This window comes from Nansenia antarctica (genome assembly GCF_963989245.1).
Source record: "Nansenia antarctica genome assembly, chromosome: 8".
Lineage (NCBI taxonomy): Eukaryota > Metazoa > Chordata > Actinopteri > Argentiniformes > Microstomatidae > Nansenia > Nansenia antarctica.
The window spans coordinates 46,312,658-46,331,347 of record NC_137678.1 but is presented as its reverse complement, the minus strand read 5'-3'; the positions used below and the strand labels follow the sequence as shown (position 1 = coordinate 46,331,347).

Below are 18,690 nucleotides of genomic sequence, written 5' to 3'. Positions count from 1 at the left end.
GTTGACCTGGTTATGCAGCTTCTCTGTCATGATTCGTTCTGTGTCTGCATAGTCCAGATGGGTCAGGTACACTGGAACATTGAGGGTTAGGGTTAGAGGTCAATAGAATACTGGACACCCTCCACCATGGTGGGCTGCTTAGGAGATACTCCCAAAGACGGAAGGAGGCAATGATGAAGAGATTCAGTCAGAATACAGTAATGGATTTGTGGAGATGAATGTGCACGCACACACGCACACCACACATACGACACACACACACACACACACACACACACACACACACACACCGAGAGTCTCTCTCATGTTCTTGTAGAGGTTGATGGAATCTGTGTCCTTCATGAACTCTCTGACCACTTCCCCCTGGTCGTTCTCTACTACGAGGACCTCCTCTGGCTTGGCCATCCGACTCACCATCAGCGTACGCACCTGTTACGGGAGATTACAAATTGTCAACACACACACACACGGCATGTGGCAACTCACACATACGCTGACTACATGCCAACGCACACACAAACCCTGATCACTTGACCGGCCACACGCACACAGCGTGCGCCGTTGGCTACGTGTGTGTGTGTGTTCACACATTTTTAACTGTACTAAAAGTAACTCCATGGATATGATGTCACCATGCGTTCCCCCACACTGCAATCTGTATGAAATGGGAGCCTTACTGTGTGTTCCGTAGGCTTCCATTTAGTACAGATTGCACTTGGTCATGGTGACATCATATCCATGGAGTTTTCAAAGTGAAATTCCAACTGCCTTTCATATTCCATTGCTTATTCAGTTACGTTTTTTTCTTTTTTCTTTTTATGTATTGAACACAGTTAAACATGTGAGCCGTCCCCACAACTTATTGAGACACAGAATTTGTTCCAGAAATGGTGGTGTATCTGAATAATTAATACTCATTCATCAAATAAAGAAGAATCCAAGAATCCAAGCATCCATGCATGTATAATCATGTATAATCTGTCTATGTCGTTGTCTGATGTTATGCTTTGTGGTTTTTGTATTCTGCCTAGGGACTACATTTTTATTGACGCGTTGATGTGTGAAATGTTGATTAATGTGCACTTTTCCTGTCAACAAAATTGCTAAATGAATTAATAGATAAATGCCTCTGGCAGTTTGGACAGGCGGAGTTGTATATTTTGAGCAAGTAATTTCACACACACTGACACTACGGTGCATGTATAGGCTACATGGGTCTTTCCTCACCTTGGAGAGCACGGGAAGGTAGAGCTGTCTGCGGGGCGGGACGTCAAAGTGCTGGCTGCCTGAGAGCAGCGGGGAGGTGGAGGTGGAGAAGGGGCTCTCTCTGTAGAGCTCGGCTGCCAGGTGGTTCCAGTACTCCAGGCAGATCTTGAAGATCTCCGTCTCCTCCACCTCCGACACCAGCAGCATGTAGTGCAGGGCCTGGGGGATGGAAAACATGGAAATTTGCAGTTAAACGCAAAGAAGTCAATGGACTCGGATGAGAGTTTGACCACGTTCAGATAACAAAGAAATGTAAAGTGTAAACACAGGTATTGGTTATGTATCACATAAGTAGGTATAAACAATCTTAAACAATTCCATCATGTCGCTAAAGGACAATCCAGGCTTATTTCGATAAATGTCGCGAGATTTCCAACTCTTTTCGATTTACTTATCAAAATAAGCCTGGATTCTCCTTTCGCAACGTTGATGGAATACCCCCCTGATGACAGAAGATCGGAGTCAGATGTTTAGGACCGCTGGGTAAACAAAGGTTAGCATACAGTCTCTGGGGGCATGGATTCCTCTCACCTCCATAAGAGTCTCTCGGAGGTTCAGTCTCTTCTCAATGAGCTGGCCGTGCTCTTTGAGGAAGGTGCAGAGAAACAGGCTGAGGTTCTGGATGAAGTTCTGCTCCTCGTCTTTCCCATTGGAGTAGGCCAGCCGGATGTTGGTGTTCAGGGGAAGCATCTAGGGGAGAGAGACACGGAGGATCTCAAGACCCAAGACATTTGTGTTTAACTAGCCCACAAACAAGTGTGTGTTTGACTGTGTGTGGGTCTTTAACACTAGGACAGCCGTGCCTGTTTCACCTACTCTTAAGGCTGCCTCGGGGGTCATGACCGTAGTCTTTAGAATGGGAAGCTGTGCCTCTTGTAAATTAGCCTGCCTCCTACACAGCAACACTGCTAAATATACTATACTAGTTTATCCTGATGTGATTTCGAAAATGTAAGGATACTGGGTGGTAGAACGCACATATCTAGGAAAAGTCATGAAAGGAGGGTCCTGAAATTTGATCGAGTGCAAAGGTATACATTTGTCTTTTTACTCACTTGGTCAAATGACCCCATCCATGGCTGTTCTAGTGTTAACTATTTGAGGGAAATCACTGTGTGTGTGTGTGTGTGTGTGTGTGCCCACCTGTTTGAGCTGACACATAGTGAGGGTGAAGAGAGTGACGAACTGCTCCTCGTACTGGCTGACGCTCACGCCGGCGATCTCCGTCAGGCCCTTCAGTGTCACGTTGCGGAACATTGGCACGTTCAGGAACTACAGGAGAGCAAAGTGAAACGGGTATTTATTTTATTTATTTAACTTTATTTAGCCATGTTAATGTTGGACAGGTAAACACTATGGTTATAGCTCAACCTTGCTGTTTGAGAGGCTACCTGCAATTCTTGCTGCAGTGGTTACCAATATTTGGTATTACATATCATATCATATATTATTATATTGATATATGAATTATTAAATGCAATAATGGAGCACTTTGAGCTGCAACGTTTGCAGGAAAAGCGCTATACAAATAAAAAGTTATTATTATTATTATTATTATTATTATTATTATTATTATTATTATCAGATAGAGACAGTTGGCAGGGGACCAGTTTGGAACTAGGCAGTGACCATTAACTGGTGTCTGTATGTGAGTGTGTGTATGAGGCCTATGGGGGTACCTTGTACACAAGTGTGCTGATGAGTTTGGTTTCAAATATATATCCCAGAGGAATCCAGTTGAGAAATCGCAGGAGGGTCTCCAGAGTGGAATGGACCAGCGGGGCATTCTGAGAGTTTTCCTGGTAACAAAACATAGTTAACGGCCGACCAAAGACAAGGGGAGATCAGTGTAAATGGTCTGTTGTTGCAAAACACTGGGAAGGGGCTTCACCTACCATAACAAACTGGCAGAGCTGGAAAATGTGGGAGAATTCGTTGCACATGCTGAAAGAAAGAGGAAACCATAAAGTTGACAAAAGGACCATGGGAACTCTTTATGATAGTGGGCTCATGGGAAAGCGTGATCGGCGAGGAAATCATCAAACACATCGTTGGACAGATTACAATGCAATGGGTTATTCACACTTCAGCCGGACTGTTCTAACCATTTGCCCTGTTCACATCTGAACGTTCTACCATAGACTTCTGCACACCACTAAATGTCAGTCTCTCTTCAAATCAGGTCAGATCATACACTGTTTTTTCTCTCTCAATGGGTTGCCTCGTAACCAATCAGGTTACTAGTGTACAGGTGCCCAGATATGTGAGGTGACATCTATGTGAGGTCCATATATATTCGCCTTAAGGGTGTGTACGGGGCAGTAGTAGCAGCACACCTGTCTTTGAGGTGCTTGGCCTTGACCTCGGTCATCTGGCCGCTGGAGAAGTCGAAGACCTCCTCGCTGAGCAGTTTGAGGATGATCATGTTGTTCTGGCACAGGCTCTCGCTGGTGCGGCTGGCGCCCACGATGTCGCTGATGAAGGTGGGCCAGTGCTTCGGCCACTCCTGCTTCAGGATCTGAGCGTGGTGGAGGGGAGGAGGGGTCAGAACACACAGCCCGATGTCAAGCTTAGGGGATACACACATGTACAGGATGTACAGGCACACATACACACGTGTAAAGTCAGACTGGGCATGATAGACCATAGACCAACCATAGATGATCTGTCCAGAGACCAAAACAACGTCAGCTAAAACATTTAGGGACACAGTCAGTGGCCGGCTTTCCACAGTGGGAAAATGCTTTTTCGATGGCGCTTACTCAGTACCTATTCAGTGCTTAAACCTCAGACTTTTTAGCTTCTTCTACCCCCCTGGTGCTTATGAGGCCAAACAGGGTTTTGCTGGGAAACACACAGTGGCGGCTGGTGCTAAACATTTTGGGTGGGGCACAGGTTATGGGGGCATGCTCCACGGGGAAGAATATCAACTTTAAAATCTGGATTTACAGTCGATTTTAGCATGAGAATAGCTCTACCCCCCTGTACAGACCTCGCCATCCCCTCTACCCCCCTGTACAGACCTCTTCATCCCCTCTACCCACCTCTACAGACCTCTTCATCCCCTCTACCCCCCTGTACAGACCTCTTCATCCCCTCTACCCACCTCTACAGACCTCTTCATCACCTCTACCCACCTCTACATCTCCTCTACCCACCTCTACAGACCTCTCCATCCCCTCTACCCCCTGTACAGACCTCTCCATCCCCTCTACCCTCCTCTACAGACCTCTTCATCCCCTCTACCCCCCTGTACATACCTCCTCATCCCCCCTACCCCCCTGTACAGACCTCTTCATCCCCTCTACCCCCCTGTACATACCTCCTCATCCCCCCTACCCCCCTGTACAGACCTCTCCATCCCCTCTACCCCCCCTGTACAGACCTCTTCATCCCCTCTACCCCCCTGTACAGACCTCTTCATCCCCTCTACCCCCCTGTACATACCTCCTCATCCCCCCTACCCCCCTGTACAGACCTCTCCATCCCCTCTACCCCCCTGTACAGACCTCTTCATCCCCTCTACCCCCCTGTACAGACCTCTTCATCCCCTCTACCCCCCTGTACAGACCTCTTCATCCCCCCTACCCACCTCTACAGACCTCTTCATCCCCCCTACCCACCTCTACAGACCTCTTCATCCCCCCTACCCACCTCTACATACCTCCTCATCCCCCCTACCCCCCTGTACAGACCTCTCCATCCCCTCTACCCCCCCTGTACAGACCTCTCCATCCCCTCTACCCCCCTGTACAGACCTCTTCATCCCCTCTACCCCCCTGTACAGACCTCTTTATCCCCTCTACCCCCCTGTACAGACCTCTTCATCCCCCCTACCCCCCTGTACAGACCTCTTCATCCCCTCTAGTGAGTGTGTGAGTGTGAGTGTGTGTGTGTGTGTGTGTGTGTGTGTGTGTGTGTGCGTGTGTGCGTGTGTGCGTGTGTGCGTGTGTGTGTGTGTGTGTGTGCGTGTGCTGAATACATAAACAAACAAGCTAAAAGACGACAATAGAAAACGTACCATGCTGACGATATTACTAAATGTTTGAAGTAGCTTTTATCTTAGCTGACTCTCTTACCTTCAGGTCGAGTTTGTGTATTCTGGCTTCGCAAAACACCAACAGTAGCAGCCTAACAGCCGCGGAGATTGCGACCACAAACGAAGTTTGACTTCGGTAATAGGTCCAGTTGTAATATCCTCAAGTTGGGAACAAAAGATGCCTCCTTCTAATCCATTTGTTCAATTTGTTTACAGAAAGAAATCCTCCTAAATCCTCGGTTATACGATTTTCCAATTTTCCCTGCCTTTGTATAAACTTGCTTTATAATTAAATTTGGTCTGGGTGGTCCTAATTCCTTTACTGTTAATTTCTCCTGGTTGCTACGACGGCTGAACGGTGTTTCTTTTAAAGATTCAACCGAGTTGCTCAGAACATTACTAGCCGCCATAGCGATGGTAAAGCAGGTGAACGAATGTCCGTATGACATGACGTAAGCACGTACGATTCTTTGTGCATGTCCCAAAACCCCATAGACAAATGACCGAATGGCCTGAAGTTACCAAAATAGATTTTACATGCAAGTCTACGAGAACAGCCTAGTGCAATTTCGCGTAGTGTGAAAGTTGCCCCGAAAGGGGCGGGACTTGAAGCTGATTGGAACATACTCCACAGAACACTAGCTGATTGGACTATGATATACGCCACAGAACACTAGCTGATTGGACTATGATATTCAGAAGCAACACTGTCTAGAAGTCATAGAAAAAAAATCTCTCTCTTCTCCCTTTGGTGGGGCATTGTCCAATTGCCCCTAATGAACCAGCCTCCCCTGGAAACACAGCAAACCTTCTTGCGACAGCATGTATGGATGTGCCATCCTGGAGGAGCTGGACTACCTGTGCAACCTGAATGGGCTGCAGGTAGCGCCTCGTGCTACCAGTAGTGCCAAGGGCACTAAAATGCAAAACTAGAGAAAAATCAGTCAGGAAGGAGAAGGAGAGAGAAATGGTCTGTGGCCACCACCTGCAAAATAATGTCCTTTTTGGGGGTTGTCTTGCTGTTGCCTCTCCTGTCTACCTGTTGTCGCTTTCATTTGCACCAAAGCAGGTGAGATTGATTAACAATCGTTTACGCTTCCTAACTGGACAGATCGATATCCCAGAAGTTTAATTGACTGTGAAAATTGAATTCATTTCCTATATTCTTGAGATCTAATTGCCCCCTCCCACACCTCAAAATTCTTACCTGAACAAGGATCATGTTCAGCTTTCCGATGTACACTTTTTCTTTCTGAAACACAAATCAGACTATCATCTAACACAGGCATAAACCTTAAGTAATGCTGTAAAAATGACAATGTTACAGATGTCATTAACAGTATGTCTCTGCTTGCTTACAGTCATTGTGAATGTAGATGCAAACCTAATTTAACTAGGTCTCTAATGAGCCTGATGTATGCTGGCTGTATCCTTCGTACTTTAAGACATTAATTCAAAACATAGAGACATATGATTGTAACTTTCCTTGATCTCCCAAAATCATAACAGATACATTTGGCATTACTCACCTCAACATTTGTTGCATCTGACGAAGTCTTGATAATAAGACCAACCACATGCTTTTTAATCCCTGCAAGCAGAAAGAACAAGACGTGTGAAAGTCTCCCATAAAAGGGAGAATGGTTCTATACAACCATCCCTTCATAGAGGGCTGCCTGGACCATCCCTTCATAGAGGGCTGCCTGGACCATCCCTTCATAGAGGGCTGCCTGGAAAACAACTATTGTGTCCATCTACAAATAACACCACCTTCTGGTCCAGTGCACATAGGTGAACCCTGAACAGATCATCTAGCATGGTGAAGAGGCAGTTAGCAGAGTGTTTTCCTCTCTCTAATCCAGTTTGCAGTCATGCATGCTGCAGATAGTCTTAACCCTGTGTTAACGCTGTGTGGCTTTGGAGTGGTTGAAGCTGCAAAGAGCTGTCTATGCCAGTTGCTTTACTGTCTGTGGAACTACTGATTACATACAAAGAGAATACAGTAAAAGGTGCATTAAAGAGGCCCAATCATTTCTAATTGATGGACAATACATTGATGGCTACATATGCTGGCTACATTTTGACTTAGACAGATTATAACAACAGACAATAATCTATACAATATTATATATATATATATATATATATATATATATATATATATATATATGCAGCAAATTTGTTGGCCGCCAAAAAAATGATGATAATGTTATCATTGGTGTCTGCCATGTTTACATTTTGTATAGACTTTTAACTGACCGTTCGTAAATTAACTGAAATCAGAGTGCTCAGAAATCAGCAGTGAGGTACAACTCTAAGGTAAGAGGGGAAAATGACATGCACTGCATTGGGTTTGCCACTTGAACAAACATCAGGCATCTACAGTAAAGTGGGAAGTCACAGGTCAATGAGAAAATACATTGTAGGGGGGAACATGAACATGACTAACTTGATTAGTTCTATTTTTGTTGTCACATAAAAGAAAAACATCCAATTCCAATTACATTTCAGGAGTCTTATCAAAAGCCAGAGGTACAGCTCTTTCAAACCTTTTGTGTGATTCTTTTCCATCTGTCTTTTGTCTATGTCCAGATCACAGATCTATTTCCCTGATCTACATCGCAGTGAGAGCATTACTGGGTAAGGATAAATAGCAGCAAACAACAAATCAGTTTACCGAAAAAAGGAATGTCAGCCTAAGTAGTAAGGGAGAAAACATGGAATTATACACTTTCGTTGAACATGTCGGTTTATCATATCGACAGTAATTAATAATAAAAAAAAACTGGAAGGTATAGAGTTATAACAAACTTAATTTTTTAAGATTTTCAAAACAATTGGCTAATTGTCCGTTCTGTACTGCTGTCAGTTGACATACTCTACATAGGACTATAGACGCTAGTCACAGTGGATGGAGCTTTGGCTGCGTGAGGACAGACAGAGCTTCTATGATTAAGTGGCTCTTCTATGTCAACAATTGAGGAAACAAATAGATAATCTACCAAGATGCCCAGCCCTTACCAAGATCTAAAAGACCTCTAAACAAACAGAGCAGATAGATACTGCAAACCAAGTGTTTGCAAGTTTACCTTAGGATGCTACACTAGGCTTAACGTCTTTGCAATCCCAAAACAGCAGTTTAGGTCTTTTCCTCGTGTAAAGAAGTGCCAGGGTGCAGAATACAACCTTTCTGCAGTGGTGAATACAACCCAGCCAAGCAGAAAACCACCCGGCATGCTTAGCAGGGGACACCACTCAACTTGGCAACCGCACGATGGGCAGTAAAAGGAGTGTGTCTCTGGCACAATTAAGGTTTTTCACAGTGTCAACAGCAATATTCCAAAGGAGGTCTGAATGAATCTGCCCATAGTTTTTCCAACTATGAGCAAGTACACATCGCTCAATGTCATCATGGTCAACTCACACATCTAAAGGGATATTTTCACTCTTGTTTTCAGTCTTAAAAAAAAAAAAAAAGACAGATATAGTAGAGATTATGACAGGAAGGACGGGTGAGAGAGAGAGAAGGGATGATTGTTTTCAGTCTTGAGCAGGTAGAAGCCAGGTGGGTGAGCACAGCTTACCTTCGCACTGATTTCGGGGCAGAATCTTCCATCGCGTTTTGATAACCGTTTCCAGAATCTGCAGAGCATAGTACTGTAATGCATAACATACAGTCACACTCTCTCACCTTAAGGCTACAGCATTAATTTACATTCAACTATTGTCAGAAGTTGACGAAATGACTTCAGTTGTGAATGAGATTCAACAGCAAATAAAGAGTCGAATATTATTATTATTAGTAGTAATGTTTACTTTTTGCGCCAGATGATGCAGCGCGAGCTGATCGTATTTCGCGGTAGCGCTCCTTGGGTGCGTTCGTACATTTGCTCTGAGAGCGCCGGAACGCACACTGGGTTCAACGTCATAAACGGACCAAGTAATTTGATTGGACAACAGGCATTCCATGAGTGCTGATCAGATTTCCAGAGCGTATTTACGAACGCACCCCTTGTTGTTCAGCGAGTGTCCTCGCGAGGGAGCAGGAACTGTGCTGCACACAAGCGCAGCGGCTCGCTGGCTGAGGTAAAACTGTTTGTGACTTTAGTTTAGATAATATTATAGTATATATATTATATTGTCTCATGTCAGTGGTGTCAATATTTACCAGAACACATAACAGCTTGTGAAGGAGCATTTAAAGCTCAGTAAGGCAACAATTTCAAAGGTTTATTGACAAGTGCCATTCTCCTCAGCTAGGTAAGTTCATGCAGCTATAATAGCCAGCAACTTTTCAGTTTGTGGCTAACCACCAAGTTTAACTAACTAGCTATTTCCTTTCGCTTCTAGATTATTTGCGGGACAATAAAGGCTTGACAGTATTCCAGTTATTATGGCGAAAGGGAAATTCACGGTGACCCACAAGTATCACCGCAGACGCCGGCCGTATCCTGTCAGGACCATCATGACCCGCAGCCAGTGTCGTCAGGTTCGGGCCAGCGACTGTTTCTTTGAGCGGCTGGCCCCCGAGGTCTTTGACATGATCCTGGACAGACTCTCTGGTGGGTTCTGTTTGCTTTGGACATTTTTCAGGATGGGTGAATTACGATTATTTAGATGAGACATATCTATGAGGCTGAACTATTCCTAAGCCGTTACCAGGGGCAGGGTACTAAATGGTCTTAAATATGTATAGCTCCAATGACGTGCATCTGAATTAATGAGATGTTTCTCCCTGCCTCATTGTTTGTTGTGGTAAAGTGTTGCAGCTCAGTGTGTTGAGCATGGTGTCCAAGGCCATCAGTCGCTACATCATGGGCTATGTCTCCACTCAGACCTGGAGGAAGAGGACCATCGTACAGGGGTGTCATCACTCCACCGAGGTGTCCTCACTAGAACACTACACATCGCTGGGTGAGAGGCTCCTCAACAGCTTTATTTGATTAATTTACCTTTATTTTACTTAGTTGGTTGGCCAAGAACACACATGTTTATAATAAACTAATATTCAGAGCCACATTATTTCTGCTGTAATTCTTTATCAGGTAGATAGACCAAAGTATTATTTCTATCTCCTTTCATAGGGGGTCCGATGAGGAAAGCAAGTGGTCCTGGTTGGCAAATATAGTCACTATGTTACATTCTTGTTGTTTTTGCTCATTGTTTTAGGTTTATTGTTCAAGAGATGTACCCTCTTGCTGCCAACAAAGGATAGGCTAACGTTCATATATAGCAAGTTTTCACAGGTAAGACAGAAAGGGGAGGGAGGACAGATGAGGCAATGTTTAGCTGTGTGTGCTCTACAAACATTCTCACATTTCTAAACAAACCAAACAGTTGACAACATTGAATAGATTGTTATTTTCTAGTTAACCTTACTTAGACTAACACAGTTGTTACCTCCCACTCAGGTTCCTTGCTTCATGATGGAAGAGTGCATTAAATCAGTGCAATGCCAAGGCTTCTCCAGCTATGGAGCGTTTCTACAGGTGAGAGCCTAGTTACAAAGAACATCAGACAATTTAATATCAAAGGCTGAATCCTGTATTGAGATGGTTAATGTTTGACTGACAGACATTGATAGCCGGCTGGGATGAGCTGGAGTGTCACAGAGTTTTCAACTTCCTGTGCGACTTCACAAATCTACCCCAGAAAATCATGTCAGTGGTCACAGGAAAGCCAGGTGAGTGTCTGTCCCTATAAGAGAGAGAGAGAGAGAGAGAGAGAGAGAGAGAGAGAGAGAGAGAGAGAGAGAGAGAGAGAGAAACAAACAGAAAGGCTAATTGAAAGAGTGTGAGAGACGTGAGTGATCCGTATGTCTTTTTTCTCCCTCAGGTTCATGTCAGCTGTTGGAGCAACAGATCCGTCTGTTCTGCAGAAAGGTTCTGTTGGACCCCTGGAAGAACCCCAAGGACACTCTGTTCTGGCTGACCCGCATCCTGAAACCCTGGCCCATTGTCAGCCAAGCCCGGCTGCTGTTCATCCTCTACGGACCACTGCTACCAGACGGTGAGAGGGACAACATGGGCCTTCTCGGTTTCTACCTTAAAAAAACTGGTTGCACTTTTGTACAGTATATAAATCACTTGTTAGTAATTACATGGTGAAATTCTAATGTTAATAATAACAAATGAAATGCTTGTTTTTTGGTTGGCCAGAGTTGCAAGGCAAAGTGTATGTGTAGTGTAAGGGAATGTTCTTTCCAGGTTCACTAGGCTGGCAGGAGCAGCTGCGTGCTGGGGTGGCCCAGCGGGACCTGGCCAAGGCTCTCAACCTGCTACACAGCGACCCGGAAGCCAAATATTGGACCACCGACACCATAATGGCCATCCTGGAGGAGCTCATAGGTAACTGCAGTAGCCCAGAGGACTTGGCAACTTTTAATGATTATATTTTACACACCCAGCAATGGTAGACAAACCTTTTACACTCTTTTGTCTGTATACTGTATATACTGTATGTCTGGTCAGTCCACACGTACAGTATGTACCATTACCATAGGATTATAGATTTCACTAAGCAAATGGTGCGATGATGACTGATGTATAGATGATTCACTTACCTTAAGCCTGGTACACATATAAGGATTTTCTGATTATCTGAGAAGGACCCCACACATGAAGATAAAAAAATCACGGATTGAACAGTCTTGATCGTATTGTGTGTGGTGTGCTCCAATATACCACCACATGCATAAAGATCTGTCCTCCGACAGTCTGGAGTCTCGCGTGAACAGGGTAGTAGTACCCTGACTGACCTGTAGAGGCAGCCATGTGCTACAGGGAAAATAAAGTGCAGAAGAACGAAAAGAAGAAGACGCGTCAGTCAGCTGGCTTCTTGAGTGGCTACATTCCATTCCACGTCACAATCGGACTTGGGAGTTGTCAGTTTTGACCACAGACAATAAGACTTTTGATCGTAAATATTGAACACGTTTAATATTTACGATCGTCGGCCCCGACCATTTTCCGAGCAGATTGTCGGGAGAAATTGACTCTTAACACACCTCACACCACAGAATAATCTTGTAGGATAATCTTTAGAGCCATCCGATAATCAGGGGTTTGCTGTCCTTGGTCGGAAGGGGGGAAATTGGGCCAAAATCGCCCAGATTATCTTTATGTGTGTACCGGGCATGCGATAAATGTACTTCGCTTGTAAGTCGCTTTGGATAAAGGCGTCTGCTAAATGTCAAAAATGTTCATGTAAAGTGTGAATGCTGTGTGTATGAATGACAGTTGTTTTGTTTTGTGCTGGTTCTGTTGGCCTCCAGTCCTCCCCCAGGCATGGCACATGGAGAATGTGGCTCGTCTGTTGTTCCTGTGTGGGGACAGCGTGTGCTGCAGCGTGCTGGCCAGCAAGGCCCTCAATGGACGCCTGGTTGAGATCTCACGACTCATTGTGTACCTCGTACTGGTCAGTCACTGCTGCTAAATAACTTTATTATCTGCTCTAGGGTTCCGGTATCTTTTAACCTAAGAGACACATTTCCCCCATTTTGTGCCCACTTAACAGAAGGTACTGCCTGAACCGGCCTGAGCTACTGACATTTCTGGTTCCCCCTCTCAGGTGTGTGAGAAGGACGGGTACTCCATGAACTGGTCCGTCAAGATGGTGCAGCAGGTGTGTGAGGTGTTCTCCTCTGATGACAAGTTGTCCTTCATCGAGGCCGTGGAAAACAAGTTCTCAGAGGTTGCCATGGAGATGTCCGAGATTATGCTGGCTGGTGAGTTGTTATAGGCACTAAGACTATCGTATCAGATCAGGGTCCAGATTCCTTCAAGCTTTGTAGCACTAAAATAATCTTAAAGTTAAGGGCATATTATTTGGGAACACATTAATAGAAAAACAGTTAAAATAAGTAGACATATGCGGATTTCTAACTGTCAATGATCTTGTCACAGATAACGATCAAGAAGACTACTTGGAGATCTTCCAGAGCCTCTGCAGCCTCCTCGACGCCAGTGCTCACTTCCACACTGTGATTCTCTACATGTTCCTCACAAAAGAGTGAGATCGAGGAGAGGAGTAGTGTATATTATATATTATTATTATTATTGTTATATATTCATATATATTATATTATTATATAGAGTGATAAAGGGCATTATTTTGGGACCATGGATTTTCCCTTTGATTGTAATCTTTGAGAATACATTTTTTTTGTTATGTCTTTTATATATTTATCTATATCTATCTATATATCTATATCTATATCTATATATTTACAGTATAGTAAACTAACTAGATTATATATGTATGTAGAGCTGCTGTATGTATGTAGAGCTGTTGTGGGGTGTAGAGAGGGATGTGGGTGGGGTGTAGAGGGATGTGGGTGGGGTGTAGAGAGGGATGTGGGTGGGGTGTAGAGAGGGATGTGGGTGGGGTGTAGAGAGGGATGTGGGTGGGGTGTAGAGGGGGATGTGGGTGGGGTGTAGAGGCGAGTGGGAGTTGAATGAGTTTGATTATAAGGTTCTATCTCCATTTTTGTAAAAATTTTGTTATTTAAATTTAGTTTTTTGTTATTTTTTGTTATTACAAATGTGTGTGTTTTTATGGTTGAAATGTTCGAGTTAAATAAAGATCCGATCAAATCAAATCAAATGTCTTTATAAATTGAAAAAGAAAAACTGCCATAGGAATCCCCCCCAAAAAAAAGGGCGAGCGCAGATTAAATACATTTAGTTGCCATGGTTACAGTGTAGCGTCGTAGACTTCTGCTCTACGGCGGAGGAATGTCAGTCAGTGCGTGAGACTGTCTCACTGACAACACTGAGCTTGTTAGTAGAAGAATTGTTACAAGTTAGTAGTAGTTTAACAGCTGTAAAGAAACATATACCTGAGAGAAAAAATACAGTGTCTAGATGACCAGTCTGAGTGTCTAGATGACCAGTCTGAGTGTCTAGATGACCAGTCTGAGTGTCTAGATGACCAGTCTGAGTGTCTAGATGACCAGTCTGATGACCAGTCTGAGTGTCTAGATGACCAGTCTGAGTGTCTAGATGACCAGTCTGAGTGTCTAGATGACCAGTCTGAGTGTCTAGATGACCAGTTAGGAGGTGAGGTGTGTTAGGAGGTGAGGTATGTTAGGAGGTGAGGTATGTTAGGAGGGAATAAAAACAACTATATATTATATATAACACTTTAGTTTGATAGTACCGTTTCTCATTCCCTTCCATGCATTTACGAGCCGTTTCTACCTCCGTTAGCATCCTCTGCTCTATCGTTCCACTGATCTTCCCTCCATCTCTCTCTACTTCTCTTTCCTTCATCTCTACATCGGTCCACTGCGCTTCCCTCGATATCTCTCTCAGTCCCCCATCTGATTCAACCCCTCCATCTCTGTAACCACTCTCCCTTTCTCTCCATCTCTCTTCCCCCTCTGTGATTCTCTTAGGAAAAGGCTGGTACCTTTAGAATGTCATACGGAAGAAAAAAAACACCTGGATGCAATCTTACACATTACTAGTATAATATATATAGAAGTATCTACCTTGTGAATGAGACTTGTAGTCTATGTTTTTGCTTAGGTTATCAAGTAAAATCAAGTCCAGAATGTCTTCTTTTTTCATTGTTTGAGCCACTGAAGTGATCTTATTTTTTACTTAATCATGGTTTTTGTTGTTATGCTACAGTTTTAACAATAAAGTAATTTGTTATTTTTGGTCAGCAAGACTCCAGTCGTTCTTCTTGGTTCAGACATTCCATGTGTCTTCACCTCTCAAAGTTTAAACTAAAAATAGACAAGAACAAAAGGGCTTCAGGAAATACCATCACTGTATGCCATGACACCATGATTACCTACAGTACAGACAGTACAGTCCATTTGGCCTTCATATTATAAAAGAAATCGCTCAAGTGTTGACATCTTTCTTCAGAGAGAATGCATTCTACTTTAAATGGAATCTCAAAGGACCTGATCACACTTTGTTAGAAGATGTGCGTTAAGTGAACACAGGAATAGTGTGTTACAGGTTTGTTTTGGAGACTAACCTCCGCAGCAGCAGCCAGCCTAGGAAGGGACGTACGACATCAAAGGAACTCAAATAACTTTTTATTACACAAAATCGGGTTCTGATATCTCACCAGTGTACATCAGCGGTTGTCATTTCTTTGTTTTAATCTAACTGACACCATTTGCCTCAACTAAAGAAAGTGTTACTTTGACCTCCGTGCAATAATGCCTTCTGAGAAGACATTCAAACAAAGGAGGATATTGTATATATTATTATCATTCCAAAGATTGTCACTAAGCAGGGCAGAAGTGTGGTTATTACTTCATTAGCTAGCCAGGCTGGCTAGCACCGGCTGGTTAGCCAGCAACAGCAGCAGTGCTGCCGCACACTTTAGCTAAGAAGTTTATTCATTCATTTTTGTAATATTAGCTAATTGCAAGAACACAGATAATTATAACAAATAAAGCCATACTAACCTCATTAGCTTGCTTGTATTCCAGTGCAAGGTCTGGATGACGACATTGTAGGTGCTTTATTAAGTTTGACGTGTTGCCTCCTTTTGCCTGTATGGCATGATTGCATCTCCTGCAGAACGGACGGCCATCATCTATTGCTTTACCTTTGCGATCTGTTTTAAAACCAAAATAGTTCCAGATAGTAACTAGTAACGAATACACAAAGACATTATCTTACACAATATTGTACAATATTGTTATAATACAATATTATAGTATATATATATTATATTGTCTCATGTCAGTGGTGTCAATATTGACCAGAACATATAACAGCATGTGAAGGAGCATTTAAAGCTCAGTAAGGCTTTATTGACAAGTGCCATTCTCCTCAGCTGGGTAAGTTCATGCAGCTATCCTAGCCAGCAACTTTTCAGTTTGTGGCTAACCACCAAGTTTAACTAACTAGCTATTTCCTTTCGCTTCTACATTATTTCTGGTCTCCCAAGCAGAGTCAGGAGCTGGTGTGTGGAGTGTATAGAGTCTGGAGGCTGGTGTGTGGAGTGTATAGAGTCTGGAGGCTGGTGTGTGGAGTGTATAGAGGCACCAGTGTTCTCCTCCGTATGAATCCCATGGTGTGGAATGTGATTAGGGGAGGAGGAGAGTAGCACAGCTAGGCCTGGAATGAGATTAGAGGTGAGGAGAACGTACGTGTGTGTGTGTGTGTATGTGTGTGTGTGTGTAGCGCACCAAAGGTGGGAGAGGAGGATCGCTTTGTGTGCAATAAGATTAGAGGTGAGGAGTGACTGCGTATGTAGTCAGTGTGTCCGGTGTGTGTATATGTGTTTGTGTGTGCGTGTGCGTGGGTGTGTGTCTGTCGCCAGTGTGTCTAGTTCCGGCAGTCCAGTGGGAGATGAAACTGCAGAAACACGCCCTAAGCTAACAGCATTTACTTGCTGCAGGTCAATCAGACTCTCAAAGTCTGTGAAAGGCTTGTTATTCTTGGCCACATAGTATGCTGTCATGAATACTTTGGCAGTAGACTCAAATGCAGACTCCTGACTACTGGCGTTTAAGTTCAGAAGTATGTCTTTATTTGCTGTCTGAAGAATCTTGACAGCTTCAGTATGCGCTGTGGAGTTCCTGTGCTCATGGATCTTTTTCCGCAGTGATGAAAGCTGTACTTCCCTTGAATTACCACTTGGGGCTATCTTTCCCTCAGCCCACTGAGTAGCTATGTTGACCCCACGGGATGCCATGACACCCAGATCTTTTACATCATGGCATGGGCTACAGCCTAGCCTTCCATTTTCAGCATGCAGCCATTCATTTTTCTCCTTGCACTGTTTATACTGTTCTTCTTTCCATACATTAGGGTAAGCAGTAGGAGGGCTAGCAGCATCGCCTGTTCTTTCTTCTGAGTAGGGAGAGGGACCTGCTGCTTCTTGTTGAGTCTCCTCTTCCTCCCTCTGGCCTTCAACTGTTTTACATTAGAATAACATTTACAACTAAATGAATCAACAGATAGTCAAACAGTCTCTTTCTTTGAATTGTCAGAACAGTGGGCAGATAAATTAATGAACAGATTATTAGTAAAATAAAATATCTCAAAATGTATCCTACAATGTGTAGGATACATACAAAAGGTTGTACTGTATGCACACAGACTGTGTTCTGAGTAAGCCACTGTCTAGTTTGCTAGTAAGCTAACTTCATGTCCATTCTCTGGTAAGTTAGCATCATCACCTGTGTTTGCATCTGAGGGTGGGTTTTCATTTTGCAGAGGTTCTGCCTCCCCCCTCTGGCCCTCAATTTGCTCTCTCCTTCTAACTTCAGCCACATTATCTGCTTCTTTATCTCTCTCCTTTCTCTTAAACATTTTACTTATTGTTCGTTGCATGTTTCTTCTCCTCAGGCCCGTCACTATGGTGACGCCAACTCACGTGCGATTATGGCCCATTAGTCTGGAACGCACGTCGAACGTTCGAACGATTAGATTTTGATGGGCCGTTGATGGCTCATCACTGAGTGCCTTAAATTAGCATGTTTATTATGGAGGACCAAGTCTGCCAAAATTAACAATAAATATATAGACACATAAATGAATGTATGAACAAATAAATCAATGAATACACACAGCATAACGCAATACATTTCTATATGTATTTATTCTTTTCCACATTCATTCTTTCTTTTCCACATTGTTTTCCACATTCATTCTTTCTTTTCCACATTCATTCTTTCTTTTCCACATTCATTCTTTATTTTCCACATTCATTCTTTCTTTTCCACTTTATCAGTAATGTATGCAAATATCTGGGGGCGTATCTTGCATGTTGTCCACGCCCCTACGCATTTTCATTGGTTGATACCACGCGTGACGTATGAAAGCAGCGACGCTGTTATTACCACAGACGGTTAGAGAGTCTATAGTCCCGTTCTCTCACAGCCTGTTTCTCCCTATAATTTCCATGGAATCCCAAACTATGTCTATGACATCCCAAGCTATTCCCGTGTTGTCCCCTTTCACACATGTCGGCAATGGTCTATACTAGTCCATCAGCACTGTATGGGAGAACTTGGTGATAACCACAATACCAGTTGACTCAATTAGACATATACGCTCTGGGCTATGCGCGATGCAAGACAGCTGAGAGTGTCTCCACTGCGTTTATATCACAAAATGTACATTTGATAAGTAAAAGTAAGCTAGCTAAGTAAGCAATCTAGCTGACTATGACTGGAAACGAAGTACTATCCAGTTAGAATTATAGAAGATCTTCGCCCCGCGGTGGCGTAGCGGTCTAAGCACTAGCCACGAGTGCAAGCTGCCCACCGGGGACTGGGATCGAATCCCGGTCTCGCCAGATTCTGGATATGGCCGAGGCACACAGGGAGCGGCATATTGAGCGGCCGCTCCAGAGGGCGGTATAGGACTATTTCCGGACAAGGATCCGTCGCGCAACAGCGCCCC

The 18,690-nt window shown here is 43.8% G+C and overlaps 1 protein-coding gene and 1 pseudogene across 2 annotated transcripts in view; one reads left to right on the top strand and one right to left on the bottom strand.

Moving 5' to 3' along the window:
* Window positions 1-18,690, bottom strand: part of LOC308163699 (exportin-1-like) — a 240,826-nt pseudogene that overhangs the window by 205,253 nt on the left and 16,883 nt on the right. The gene's annotated exons all lie outside the window — the stretch shown is intronic.
* On the top strand, window positions 9,699-13,319 carry LOC308163492 (F-box only protein 47-like; the record flags this gene model as incomplete). The annotated part of the gene is made up of 10 exons (XM_080537672.1): window positions 9,699-9,867; window positions 10,067-10,219; window positions 10,475-10,551; window positions 10,717-10,794; window positions 10,880-10,988; window positions 11,141-11,314; window positions 11,521-11,652; window positions 12,579-12,721; window positions 12,875-13,031; window positions 13,210-13,319. 10 exons carry the CDS (start codon window positions 9,699-9,701, stop codon window positions 13,317-13,319), a joined length of 1,302 nt encoding a protein of 433 aa, XP_080393798.1.